The sequence below is a fragment of the Phaseolus vulgaris genome, chromosome 3 (genome assembly GCF_051622355.1).
Source record: "Phaseolus vulgaris cultivar YP4 chromosome 3, ASM5162235v1, whole genome shotgun sequence".
Classification (NCBI taxonomy): Eukaryota; Viridiplantae; Streptophyta; class Magnoliopsida; order Fabales; family Fabaceae; genus Phaseolus; species Phaseolus vulgaris.
The window spans coordinates 50,582,343-50,596,593 of NC_143500.1; the positions used below are offsets into that span (position 1 = coordinate 50,582,343).

Here is a 14,251-nt window from a genome sequence, read left to right on the forward strand (position 1 = left end):
TCAAATAATATATAATGCCCAAATTCTTTTTTAAATCCTTAAAATAAATATTATTTATCCATTTTCAAAAAAAATTTAAGGATGAAAATCTGTATTTCATATTTTAGATGGATTCATTTTTTATAGTGAAAAAAAGAAAGATTCACTATTTTTTGTAGAAACTGGAATTTTTTTTAAATTTTATAAGAATAAAAAATATAAGAACCAAAATCAAAAGAAAATAGTTTTATTGAAATTAAAGACATTTAACCTTGATAAAAAAATAGTAAAGCAGCCAATGTAAAGTTTGGAAATTTATATTAATAGATGAAATATTTAAAATTGAATACTAAGAACACAAGAAAAATCTCTCAAGAAACATTGCAAAGCTCTGAAATTGAGTACTTTAAAGAGCATTTTGTTTTATTCTTTGGGCTAATGGATAGAAAGGTGATGAATAGAGTAGTACTAACAAGCCTCCAAAAACTACACACAGTGGGGAACTTGAAAGATAAGCTAATTGGATCCTTGCATTATTCGAAGAATTTATAAGAGCTTAATTAGAACCTCAAAAAGTGGATTATGAAAAAAGGTTATTATGGATATTGAAAAAGAAGAGAATATGAGAACTTTCCACATTTCTCGCAAGTTCAGTTCAATTCCACTATCTAGCTATAGCTTTAAGCTAGTAAGTAGTTCACCCACATCACAACATGTTAGGATAGTCATTGAGAACACTTACACAAAGGAGAACCGACAAAGGAGACATGTTTTCATTTCTTGTCCAGCATTCACAATTTCAAATATTCTATAAAAGGTTGACTAGATTGTGGCCACACCTTATACCATTTTTTAACTTTTTTTTTAAAGTATTTATGAAAAAAATACCCAAGTATTTATCCTTTTTCTTAAGACACAAAATTGACACAATGAAAATTTGAAGATTGGTTGCATTTTGGTGTCTTTGGACCATGAAGGAGTTATGTTAATAAAGTTTACACTACAAGAAAATCGTGAAATAGAAACCAATTTTTAGATACCAAAATAATTAGTTGTAATAGTAACTAAATTAGAGAACATTTTAAAAACTAAAAAAAAATTGGTTTCTAAATTAATTTATATTATTATTAAATAGTTTCTAAATTGGTATATAATTAGCAACCAAAGTTTTTGTTACCAAATTTAGAAACTAAATAATTGATAGTTAAAACATTGGTTGCTAATTAGATACCATTTTAGAAACTATTTAACAATTATAGAAACTCATTTAGAAACCAAAATTGTTTTTAGTTTCTAAAATGGTCTCTAATTTAGTTACTATTGTAACTAATTATTTTGGTATCTAAACATTGGTTTTTATTTCATGATTTTCTTTTCTATTTCATGATTTTCTTGTAGTGTTAGGTTTAAATCCCCCTCTTGTAGTTTTATAAATATGAAATGTTGATGTTTATAAAAATTTAAATTTAAATATAAATTTAATCTTTTAATTTTTAAAACTAAATAATTTCGATATATTGTTAATTTGTTATCAAATTGCTAGCTAAAATATCAGGTGTCTGCCAATAATAAATGTTAATTACATATTCACATAATATATTAATAATAATGTTTAACAAGTTTTATCACTTGTTATCTTGATAAGTATGTTAACATTAGTGATTAGATATAGATTAATGAACTAAAAAAAATAATTTTAGAAATTGGAAAGATTAAATGTACAACTAAATGTTAAGAAGAAGTAAAATTGAACTTTTTGGTGAAAGTATAAAGACTAGAAGTATATTTAGATATAATACCAGGTTAGATTGGAAGAAAATATATTTTTTAAGTTAAAATACATTAGTTGTAATTATAACCTAATTATATTAATTTCATGATTACTTTTTTTAATCATAAATCTTTTATATAAATTAGATTTGAAGGAATTGCGAATTTTATATTTCACTATAGTTCACTAAATTTAATCTAGAAACAAAACGGTATTTTCAGAAAAATATCACTACAATATAATGATATGTTGTAAAATTGTCACGAAAAAATCAAGTCAAACTAACAAAAGAACCTTTTGGAATAAAATTTGGAAGTTAAGTAATTAATATTGAACTTAAGGATGTTTCTAAAATTTAAAAAATCCAAAATTTATAATAATAAAGAATGTGTAATCTGTGTTTATTAATTTTTTTCAATGGAGTGACGAAGTTATTATATAAAATTATAGTAGTAAAGAATATGTGTAATCTGTGTCTTTTTAAGTTTTTTATTTTACTTATATAATGATGATAATTTTATTTCTTTCAGGTCGTTAATCTTTTATGAGATTTATTATTATTATTATTATTATTATTATTATTATTGTTATTATTAGTTCCGTGGAAATTGTATTGTAGATTTTGTTATTATCTTTATAATATAACATAATCTTTTTGTTGTATCTTTGTTTACAAATATTAAACAGGTAAGTGCGCAAGCTCCATTATTGTAATACTGGTAAAGTTTTCCAATACGTGAAACTTTATGCATATTATCACTCCATCCTCTATAATATACTACCATTTCAAATTAAAGGTAATAATTTTATTTTGATTATTTACTTACATATTAACTTTTAGTTTTAATTTATTTATTACTTGAGTTGTAACCTGACGTACCTTCCCAGTTGAAGGAATACGTAGTAGTTCCCTAAGTCAACAATAATAAACTTTCTCCACAAAATTAGGTTCAAGACCAGAGAAAAGTGTATAAACTTTCCTTGAAAACGAAAATAAAATGAAAACAAAATTCAGAAAATTTCAAGCTAACCCATATAAGAAAATGGAAGAAAAAAATTTATCTTTCCACCGTAGACAAAAAGAACACTGAAAAAGTTAAGTAAATAACTAGATCTCTTAAAAGAACACGAAATTATTATTATTATTGTTATTATGGTTATATCTGAACATAAAAAAGACAACCTTAGCTTTATCACGTGTTGGCACTTGTCTGGTAGTAGTCTAGCACATGTTGTCCATGTTGCGTTTGCTGAAATAAAGGTCTGGAACACAAAAAACAAAGCTCTCTACCCTCTTCTGCTTTCTTTCCAAATGCGTTGAGGAGAATAAACTTTGTGTTGGATCCACCATCTCTCCCTTTTATTTTCTTTACTTCTTTCTTAATTAACTACTTTCCCATCATCTTCTCATTTTCTTATCTCTCCAATTCTTTCTTACTTTTTTTCTTAAAAAAATTCATGCTATGTATCATTACAAAACCTCACATTAGCTAAACTGATAATAATGCAGTTTCAATAATTATTTGTCATTATATAAAAAAAGAAAAAATATAAAAATAAGTATATAAAATTGAGCTAAAATTTATATAAAAAATAACAATTAAATAAAACAAAACATAAATAATCTATATGAAAAAAAATCTAAAATTCAACTATAAGGTAGTCTATTATATTGTACAATAGAAAATTATGTCTATAAAAAAAATTTAAGTTAATAAACTTATCAATACTCGAATTACCTTCTCTAAAAATTTGAAAAGCTTTAAAAGAAAATCCTTCTAAAAAAATTCTTTTTACTTTATTTTATATAATCCTTCAAAAAAATTCTTTTTACTTTATTTTGTATAATATACACTATAAGAAAATTATGAAATAAAAACCAATTTTTAAATATAAAAAATATTTAGTTGTTATAGTGACTAAATTAGAGATCATTTTAGAGATTAGAAAAATGTTGGTTTCTAAATTAGTTTATATTATTGTTAAATGGTTTTTAAATTGGTGTTTAATTAGCCACCAAAGTTTTTCTGCCAAATTTAGAATCTAAATAATTAATAGAAAAAACTTTGATTGCTAATTAGATATCACGCTAGGATTTATATTTTTCTTGTAGTGATATATACCTTAAAACGCTTACCAAAGTTTTTTTTTTATCCTTGTCCCATTCTCTTAGTTGTTTAAAGAAATTATATGCATACAAATTCTTAAATATAAAAAACCCAAAGGCTAATTGCACTTGGTTGTTTATCATTGGGATCCCAACACCATGACACATGTAAAAAAAAGAAATATGGTTATGGGTGGTTTTGTTGCATTATACATGATAATATCTTTCTTTATGAATTACTTATTTGAGAAAGAACAGAGATATTGTTACCACTTCCATACAAACACGCCCAGCATTATCGATTAGTTTATCTTGCAATATTTATCCATGTTCTCTTCATTCCATTTCAAAATTATTAAATCACAAGGAAACAAGTTGAGTGAGATTCATAATTATTTATTGGTACTTTGGTGCCTCCTACTGTCCAACACACTGCAATGCCTCTTGCCTCTCTAATTATATATATAAATATTAAAAAGAGAAGAAAGTGTGAAAAATAAAAGTAAAACTATGTAGGATATTTATCATTAATTTTATTATGTTTTGTAGCTAGGATTTACCGAGAAATACGAATATGCTTTTAGCATAACCCAACAATACAATATTTATAGTATAATCAATTCTATTGAAATTATAATAAATGATATTTATAATAATTTTGAACCTTTACATTCATTACAGTAAAAAAATATTTTAATAAATATAATGTAAATATTTTATTAGTATATACTTTATACTATAATAATAAAAACAGCCAATTATTCTTTATGGATAAAAAAAATAAAAATAACCAATGAAAAAATTTAATTTATTAAATTAATCAAATCAACTTAAACTTTTCACTTATATCATTTAATTTTTTTTTATTTTCTTTTAATTCAAACAATCTCAGTTTTTAATATATTTTTCTTCTTTTATTCTTCGTCTCATCCGAACCAAAACACGTAATAAAAAAAATCAATAACTTTTTATTACTTGAAATTTTCAACTTATAAATATTAACCGTTTCTATAAATTTCAATATTTTAAAAATATTTTTTCTTCTTGTATTCCTCGTCTCATCCAAACCAAAACACGGTGATAAAAAAATTCAACAACTTTTTATTACATGAAATTTTCATGTTATAAATAAATTAAATATTAATTTTATATTAATGATTTTAATTATTTTACTAATAAAATAAATTAAATTCATATAAAATTATATTAAAAATTTAATTATTCTTTAAATTCATGAAACGTTATTAACCAAATAAACTTAAATATTATTTTAATTTTATAAACTAATTAATTCACAATTAATAATTATCTATCGTTCTTAATTTATATTCATTTTTATTAAAATTAAATGAAAAATATTATGATTTATTTATTTTTATAACATAAATCAAAATAATTCTCACTCTTTTATATATTTTTAACTCTCCCTTTCAATCCAAACAATCTCAACTAGTCCTACTTGTCCTTTTCTGTGATAATTGATATTAAAGAATGATAATGTACATACCATATTTTTTTTTTCACAGTTAATTTGTCTCTTTTACACGAGCCATCTAATTACATGTTTCCCATTATTAACTTTTTATTTTAGTTATACAAGAAATTGTACAAATACAATTTTTTAGAATTTAATAAATAAGAAAAAAAAAACGTACAATGGCACCGACTTGCAATTTTAACTGAAGTTGGGAGCAATTTGGAAGAAGGTGGTTTTGATTTGGTTATAAATAGAAGGTTATCTTGGATTGTTTGTTGTGTCTCAGTAGACATTTAAGTGTTTGAAGAAGAAGATCTCTCACTCATCTTTGAGATCATGAATCATCGAGCTGTTGAAGCCCATATGAGGCTCTTCTCTCACCAATATCCTACTGCATTCACTCAACTAACTCCTCCTCAACAAGGTATCTATTCATTCATATTACAACGCTTCACATTTTTCTAATATATATTCATTATATGATATTGGATTAATTTGCTCACGAAGCCAAGCCAAGACGCAAGAGAAACAAAAATGGAGTTATGGGCTCCACCAAGAAGAGAAAGCTCAGTGCTGAGCAAGTTAATCTTCTTGAGAAAAATTTCTGCATTCAACATAAACTTCAATCTGAAAGGAAAGACCAACTCGCATTTGAGCTTGGTATGGACCCTCGACAAGTTGCGGTATGGTTTCAAAATCGACGTTTTCGTTGGAAGACTAAAAAGTTGGAGGAAGAGTACTCCAATCTTAAGAATCTTCATGAAACCACCCTTCTCCAGAAATGCCACCTTCAGACTCGGGTAAGTAACATTACTATATAGCTTTTCAATACTATAGATCATACCATAAGTTAAAGAGTTCAAATAATAGGAGTATATAATCATTTTTATTTATCACTACATGGATCGTAGTAGGAATGATGTCACGCCTCAGTGAGTCGACCGATAGTTAAAGTTCAATTACGTTCAATTAAGATTAACGAAGTTAATTCATGATTAGGAGTTAAGCAATGCAGTTCTAATCATAGTCCAACTTTTTAACATTATCCAATAAGAAAAGTTCACCAAAGGTAATATAAATAGTACATATTCCAATAATCGGGTACGTCATCATATACAGTGTTATGAGAATCAAATACCGAACGTTTTTACTGACTTGAGCATCGGAGTGTCTTCTGCAGGTATCTTCGAGTCTAACTGAGAGTCAAAACCAGGAAAGAAGGGATTTAAAGGACAGACGATCGATCGATAGAAAGAGATAAAAGAATCCTCTTAATAGCTTCTCTAGACCCCAATCATCACACTAGAACAATCACATATTTTTATTAAAAATATTAATTCCACAAAATAAAATAAAATTTTGTGTAAAATTATACTGGAAAACACTACTCTAAAGAAATTAAATGGAGAGTATTTTAGAAGAAGACATTGAGAAATGATTTGACATGAAACACCAAAAGGCATCCTTAGTGTACAATAAAAGCCAGTGTCTTTCGGCCTTGGATTAAGTACGTACAATATTTTGTGAGCTGAGATTGGGCAATGCTTAATGCGCACTTATAAGAGCCACGTGACGTGCTCAAATACACTGCATCTTGATGAAAAAAACAAAACAAAAACTTTATGGAATATGATCCAACTATGATGTTGGTAGGAGATTAAGCTTTTCCATATCAGGACATCACAACAAGATAAGAAAAGTAATGTGATAATTCAAATATAGGTGTTGAATCTGGAGGAGCAGCTTTTGGAAGCAAAGAAGGAGATTCAGCAGCTACAAGAGCGTGGTGAAAGAGCTTCAACCAAACACTTACTGGAAGCTGTGAACCCACCATTTCTTGGAGAGTTTAGGGAGGAAGACTATGATTATGCTGATGTCTTTTACATTCCGGAGACTCATTACATCAGTGGAATGGAGTGGATTAATTTCTAATGTCAACCTCAACAACCTTAATATTACCATTTTGTCAATAGTTTCAATAATCATTTTGTACATAATTTGAATTATCATTTTGTAAAAATAATTTCACTTATCTCATGTAAATTGTTTCATCCGGTAGCTTGCAAGATATTGTGCACATGTCTAACTATGATTTGGAAAGGGCATATATGTTAATAGTAGAGAAGAAAATAATTGATTACTATTATATTAAATCAGAAATTATTTTATAGACTAAAAAAATTAATGATATCTAAATTCGTTTATATTATTAATAAAAATTTATAAATTAGTTTTTAAATTATAATTTAACCATTAGTTACTAAATTTTTAACTATTAATATTTTAGATTCTAAATTAGTCTCTTAAAAACTAATTGAGACTAAATTAGAATTTAAAATATCAGTAGTTAAATCTTAGTAGCTAATTTAGATACCAATTTAGAAATTATTTTATAAATTTTTATTTAATAATAGAAACCAGTTTTGATACAAATACTTTTTTTTAGTCTTTAAAATAGTATCTAATTTAGTTAATATAGTAACCAAGTACTTTTTGTCTCTAAATTTAATTACTACTTAATATTTTTTTTTTAGTGCAAGTAGACCCATGTCCAATTTATTTCCTGAAGTAGCACTCTTTATTCTTCATAGTGAATATTGAGTCCTTGAAAAGTCGAATTACCTTAATTTTGGTTTGAAATTTTCATTTTTCCCACTAGAATTTGGTTTCAAGGGAACAAATTCTAGGTAGTATTTTTTTTGTTTTTTTAGCTGACATAGCATGGGAGTGATAGTATTTCTCCATTTTCAGTTATGAAAATTATATGATACAAGACACACATATATATATATATATATATATGGAAGACTTGGACAAGTTATTCAGAATAATTGATAAATATCATTTGATCTTAAACCTAAAAAAGTGTGCATTACAAGAGAAAATCTAGATAAATGTTCAACGATCATAAGCATGAGGTGTCTGATGAGTATAAAGGAGGTACAACAATTGATTAGGTGACTGTCATCGTTGTACATGTTACTTTTAATGGTGGCGGATAAAGGCTTCCCGTATTTTCATTATTTCAAGAACAACAAATATTTGTGTGGACTAATGAATGTGAGAAAGTCTTCGCCAAATTCAAAGAGGCACTTTCTCACCCATGATTCTAACAACGGCCCCCTAGAGAGCTTCCTATATACATTTACTAACAAATCCATGAATTTATTCAATCATTATTCAATAAATGTTAGACACACACAAATCTATATACTTTGTGTATGGTATTGTACATATTGAAACTTAAGTATCAAAAGATAGAGCAAACTTGAGGTGTTACTTTCAAAGCTTCAATATAATAATTAAAAAAAATCTCATAAAATAAGGGTTACAAAGAATAGACTTGTCCAAAAAGAACGATCAAATGGAAGATCGAATTATCATAATACAGTTTCGCTTTTGAACCAAGAGCCCCAGTCAGAACATTTCTTTGATTTAATGGCATAAGTAACACCTCTCCTACAACTTGGTCAATGAAGCATATAGAGTTTTAATTGAAAAGTATTTGCATTTTGCTTTCAAGGCTAACAATAATAAGACGTATAAGACTTTGATCATAGAGTTGAAAATGGCTTGGGAGTTGGAAGTGACTCACAATTAGCCACAGAGCAAGCAATATGAAAAATTCAAGCAAAAGATCCATTCATGTCAAGATATTTGAAAATGGTGAAAGGTTAATCACCGTATTCAAAGATTTTTCTTTGGTATATGTTCCAAGAGATCAAAACGCACAAACATATCTTTTTCAAAACTTGCAAGTACCAATTTGGGAAATCGACGATCTGTCATATTAGAAAGCTTAAATACCTCAAGTGTGACCTTAGTGAATGTCATCTTAACTATACAACACAAGTATCAATCTTAGGTTGACACATACACACACCCATTAGTTGATAATGAAAAGCTTGAGGATCCAACTTAGGTAGTCGTAGTTTGACAAAATGTTGCATTAATATATGTTGTTGGAGAACCATTTTTTTTGTCGAGGATTTTCAACACCTTTGTTTTGAAGGGTCGAAGAAAGTAACATTTCACACATATTGATGATGTACATAAGAGGATATAAAAAGTCACATCAGAGACAGGACAATTGAGGTGTTATGGGCAAGAAGACTTTGTGTCGGCACTTACTACACAATTTTATTTCATAGTTATTCCTTAACATTTTTCCACAAATGGGGATAAACATTTTAGGATCATTCCTCCAATCATGAGGCCAACTATATACACTTCTTAGTTGTAAGTAATGAATGTTTCCTCAAATGGATCAAGTTTGAATCACTCATAATCATCCTGTTGAAAAAGATTAACTAGTTTATTTGGCTATCGATAATACGTAGATTATGTTTCAAAAGTATTAATATCTAATAAATGGAACACAATTCATAAGCATATGTGTCTATTTTATTCATAACTTTTCTTATACTTTCTTTGATTGACGAGTGAATTGTGGAAGATTAATTTAGAGAAAAAATGGATGAGGTGATTTAATTTAATGAAAAGATAATAAATTTTAATAGAAAACTTATTATTTGATTGAATTAATGAATATTGGTAATTGTTTTTAGTGTATTGTCAAAAAAAATCTTAGATTTATTTTCTAAAATATAATGTTTTTGGTTAAAAAACTAGTTGAGTAAATGAAAATAAATTGTTTCTTTAAAATATTAATTATTTTAAAATATCATTTATTAATTTTTAATAATAACTATAAAAAAGTAAAATAATAAAAAAAATAAAAAAAATATTAAATATAAGACTAAATCAGTAATTTATCACATGATCCCACAAATCCATTTTTTTCTACTCAACTCACACTTCATTATCTCTTTCAAAAATATTTTTTACGAATGATCACAAATTACTTTAATTAAATGCACACAATCCTCGCACATAATAAATCATGCATAACAAAGCGTTAGAAGCAAGGGGTTATTATTCAAATAATATAGGGATTTTATCTTCAATAATGCTTTGTGTTTTGTGACACCTACCCTATCCTAGTATGATAGGACCCCTCCTTTTAGGAGAAAAAAAGAAGCACAAAGTCAAAGAAAAAAAAAATCGTTTGATCTTTATGCTATTGGGCTACTCATAGCTATTCAGTTCATTGAATTCGAACTTCATTTCCTCACCTTATCTGTTCAATTTTTCTTCCCGGAATGTAATGATTAAGCAATTCCTTATTTGGTATGTGTTCTTTTTCTCAGTTTTTCTTCAAAATGATGCTCCTTATTACCAAATTTAATAAATATTTAGAGTTTTGGATTAAATTAAGTTGCTTATTTCAAGAGGTTTTCTACTTCTTTTTGACAGTGGAGAAAATACTTACCAAAAGGCATAAAACAAAATCACAAGAATATTAATGACTATGGAGAAAAATAATATTTATCCCTGTATATAAACATGTAGTATTTTACTACAAAAAACATAGAGTATTTTACTCACAGCTTCCGTCTTATTAGTTTAACTTCAAAATTTCCTAATTCACAAACAAAATTCATATACCCATAATATAAATAACTTTTAGGTCGTGATCCAATCTTATGTTGGAGATTTCACGTCGACTAGAGATTAGAGTTTTTCATTGTATATAAGTTGGTGCAAATCTTAACTCTATAAGCCGATTTCATGGAGTTGAGTTAGGCTTAAAGTCCAGTTTATAATATCTTATTCATATGATAAATTTATTCATGTGTACAATAACTTATTAAAAATAATCCATATTTATGTTACCATTTAAATGACTGAAAAAACCTTATGAAAAATATAAGCGTGTTTGATTGGTTTTCTGATTTAATTTTAGATAACATTATTTAGGTCTAAACATTATTTTAGTCCCGGTAAAGTTATAAAATTTAGGTCTAAACATGTATACTCTAATCAATGTGACCTTTTTTTCATTTTGGAAAAGGTATTATTGAATGGAAAAAGGGTGCAAGATAAGTCTACTTAGAGGTGTTACCTTTAATGTGTATTTGGGCCTTGCGAATTGTAATTGTAATATGCTTTTCGGTGCTTTAGGCCCATACCTTATAAGTTAAAAGTTTTTTCTTTGGGAGTAAGGATGGAGGATTCGTTTAAAGATTTCTCTTTTCCATAATTATTAATAGAAGAAGAAAATCATTATATAAATAAAATTATCATTTTATAGAATTTTTTATTTATGTTTTAAAAATTTAATTTTAATTTATATAAGCTAATTTATCTCAACAAATATTTCATTCTTATTTTTTTATCTAGTATATTCGTGTGATAATTTTAATGAAATTGAGAGCAATTTTGTATTGTAGGTAATAACAAAGAGATATGTTGTTGTTTTTAATGAATTTAACATTTAATTAAGGTTGTTTGCGAAAATCGTATTAAAATATTTTCTTAATATTAAGTATTTATGTATACATAACAAATGCATTTACTGTTTATTCCCTTATCATGAGTGGGAAAATAAATACAAAAGCAATTTTTTCATCAATACTTATATAAAGATTATTCCTTTAAATAACGGTTAGTTGGTGTATATAATTTTTTTCTGATTCTAAACTTGTTTAATATATCTTATTTTATTAGTATAATGAAATATTTTGTTATTTCATATCACTTACTTTAAAAAGAATTTATTTTAAATTTTTTAAATTAATATTAATAGTCATTTTTTATATGCAAACTAACTTTTCTACTCTTTCCTTAATTTCTTACTTTAAGACAATAAAAAGAAAGAGAGAGAATAAAAAGAGAATATACTCTCACCCTTTCTACACTAAATCTCACATATAAAATAAAATAACATTCATTTTCAAACACTCTTAAAACAACTCTATTAATTTTGTTACACGAAAATATTTGACTATTAATTTTGAGTGTTTAATAGTGTAAACTTTTAATTTATTAGATAACTTAAAAAATTTATCTTATTTTTTCTATTTGGTTTTTAGTTTCATTTATTTAAAGAACTCTTTTTTTTTTCACACAATTCTTTATTCTCTCTAAACAACGGTTCAACTTGTATAATATCAATTAAATTCACTTAAATCTCAATAATCTATAATTGTTTACTCATTTATATAATTAATTAATGTTTATATAATTTTTATCTTGATAATTTATTTTAAGATTTATATAATTATAATTTTTTTTAATATGTATATCCTTTTAATATAAAATCCTAGATAATATCTATCATTAATTTTTTTTATATAATTTCTATTTTTTATAAAAAAAATATTTAATTAATAGTTGACTGTAACGAGAAGGATACGGTATACTACTCTACTCAATGGAGGAGAGATTAGACACAAATGTAATATCTAATAGAAATAATATAAATTTATAATTTAAAAACCATAACAAAATATAACCAAACCCTGCACCTGCCCCCACTTTATCACCTGAATAAGGGAGTATGTGTTTATTAAAATATAAGTGAAGTGAGTTTTAGGTATAAAAGGTTATGAAAGGTAAATATCCATTTAAAACCTGAGAACAATAAGCATATTTTATTAAAAGCTCAATAAATATGACTATTTGTTTTAAAATTAAATGATATAATTACATTTAATAATACCTCGGCTATGATTAATACAATTTCACGTCAACTATTCTTACTATTAAATACAATTTATATCTTCATTAAATGGTATAGTAATTAATAGCATTAATATCTTCTAAATTTCTTATTAAATCATGGAAGCGTTACAATGATCACTACAAACAAAAATTAATGAATAAAAACATTAATAAAAATTAATCATGTCACATGTTTTTTTTTTTTTTTATAAAAAGTTTTCATGTTAGGCATCATTATGCTACTTGATATCTCAGCTAGACACATCAAGTAACAACAATCATCTGTCATCACATGAAAAAAGTATTATTAAAAAAAAGAAAAAGAAAAAAAATACAAAAATATGGGGGACTAGACCAAAATTCATATGTTAACAAAAATGATACATAGGTAGACTATACCTATTAATAAAGAATTCTAAGAACATACTAGATGGAAGTCTATTATACCAATGAAAAGATTCTTTATGAATAAATCCTAAATTAGTCAACTTATCAGCACACGCATTCCCTTCATGAAAAATATGAGTAATCCTAAACCTGATTTTTCCACAGTAATTAAGACAAGTATTCAATCGATTACGAAACATTCAAGGAACATTTGTCCTAGTAGTAAACACAGCACAAACCAAAGCAGAATCACATTCCAACCAAACATTAGTAAGACCCAACTTTTGAACTTCCTCCAAAACATATATAACTCCATAAAATTCAGCAACCAAAGCAGTCTGAACGTCAAACGCAGAGAAAGCTCCAATAAACTCCCCCATACTTTCACGAAAAATACTTCCACAAGCGGCAAGACCTGGATAACCCCTAGCAGCCCCATTAGTGTTAATTTTAACCCAGCCTGATGAAGGAAACTCCCATCTAATAGGAAGAGGACGTAGAACTTTACTAGTACGAGTGTTAATACCAAAAAACTTGAGCACATTGAAATCGAACATATCATTCTTCATTGAAGCTTTAGACGAATTACCCACTAGACAAGTTAAATCTTTAATAACCAAAATAGTCCTAAAAACCTCAATTTTATCCTGAAAACGAGCATAATTCCTCATACGCCATATCATCCAAATAGAAAAAGTTAGTTACACATGTTTTAGCTATCAATTAACTTAGATTCTAAAGTTGGTGGCTAATTTGATACTAATTTATAAACTAGTTTATGATTTTTATTAATAATAAATTCTACTTTAAATAATTTTTTTTAGTTTATAAAATAGTATCTAATTTATTCAATATAATAACTAATTATTTTGTTTCTTTTAAAACTAGTTTCTATTTAATGATTTTCTTATAATGAATAGTAATCATTTATGAATTAAATAATGAGTATTGATACACACTTAAG

At 26.1% G+C, this 14,251-nt stretch overlaps 1 protein-coding gene across 2 annotated transcripts; it reads left to right on the top strand.

Annotated features, from left to right (window-relative positions):
• The first annotated feature begins 5,599 nt into the window (after positions 1–5,599).
• LOC137805968 (homeobox-leucine zipper protein ATHB-40) lies at positions 5,600–7,445 on the top strand. 2 transcript variants are annotated; one of them, XM_068605844.2, is made up of 3 exons: positions 5,600–5,758; positions 5,842–6,134; positions 7,057–7,445. In XM_068605844.2, the coding sequence occupies exons 1-3, from the start codon at positions 5,671–5,673 to the stop codon at positions 7,264–7,266; spliced, it is 591 nt and encodes a 196-aa protein (XP_068461945.1). In that variant the 5' UTR covers positions 5,600–5,670; the 3' UTR covers positions 7,267–7,445. The 2 variants fall into 2 exon arrangements, with proteins under 2 accessions (XP_068461945.1, XP_090156491.1); XM_090300365.1 differs by having other exon boundaries at positions 6,515–7,401.
• Positions 7,446–14,251: the final 6,806 nt, after the last annotated feature.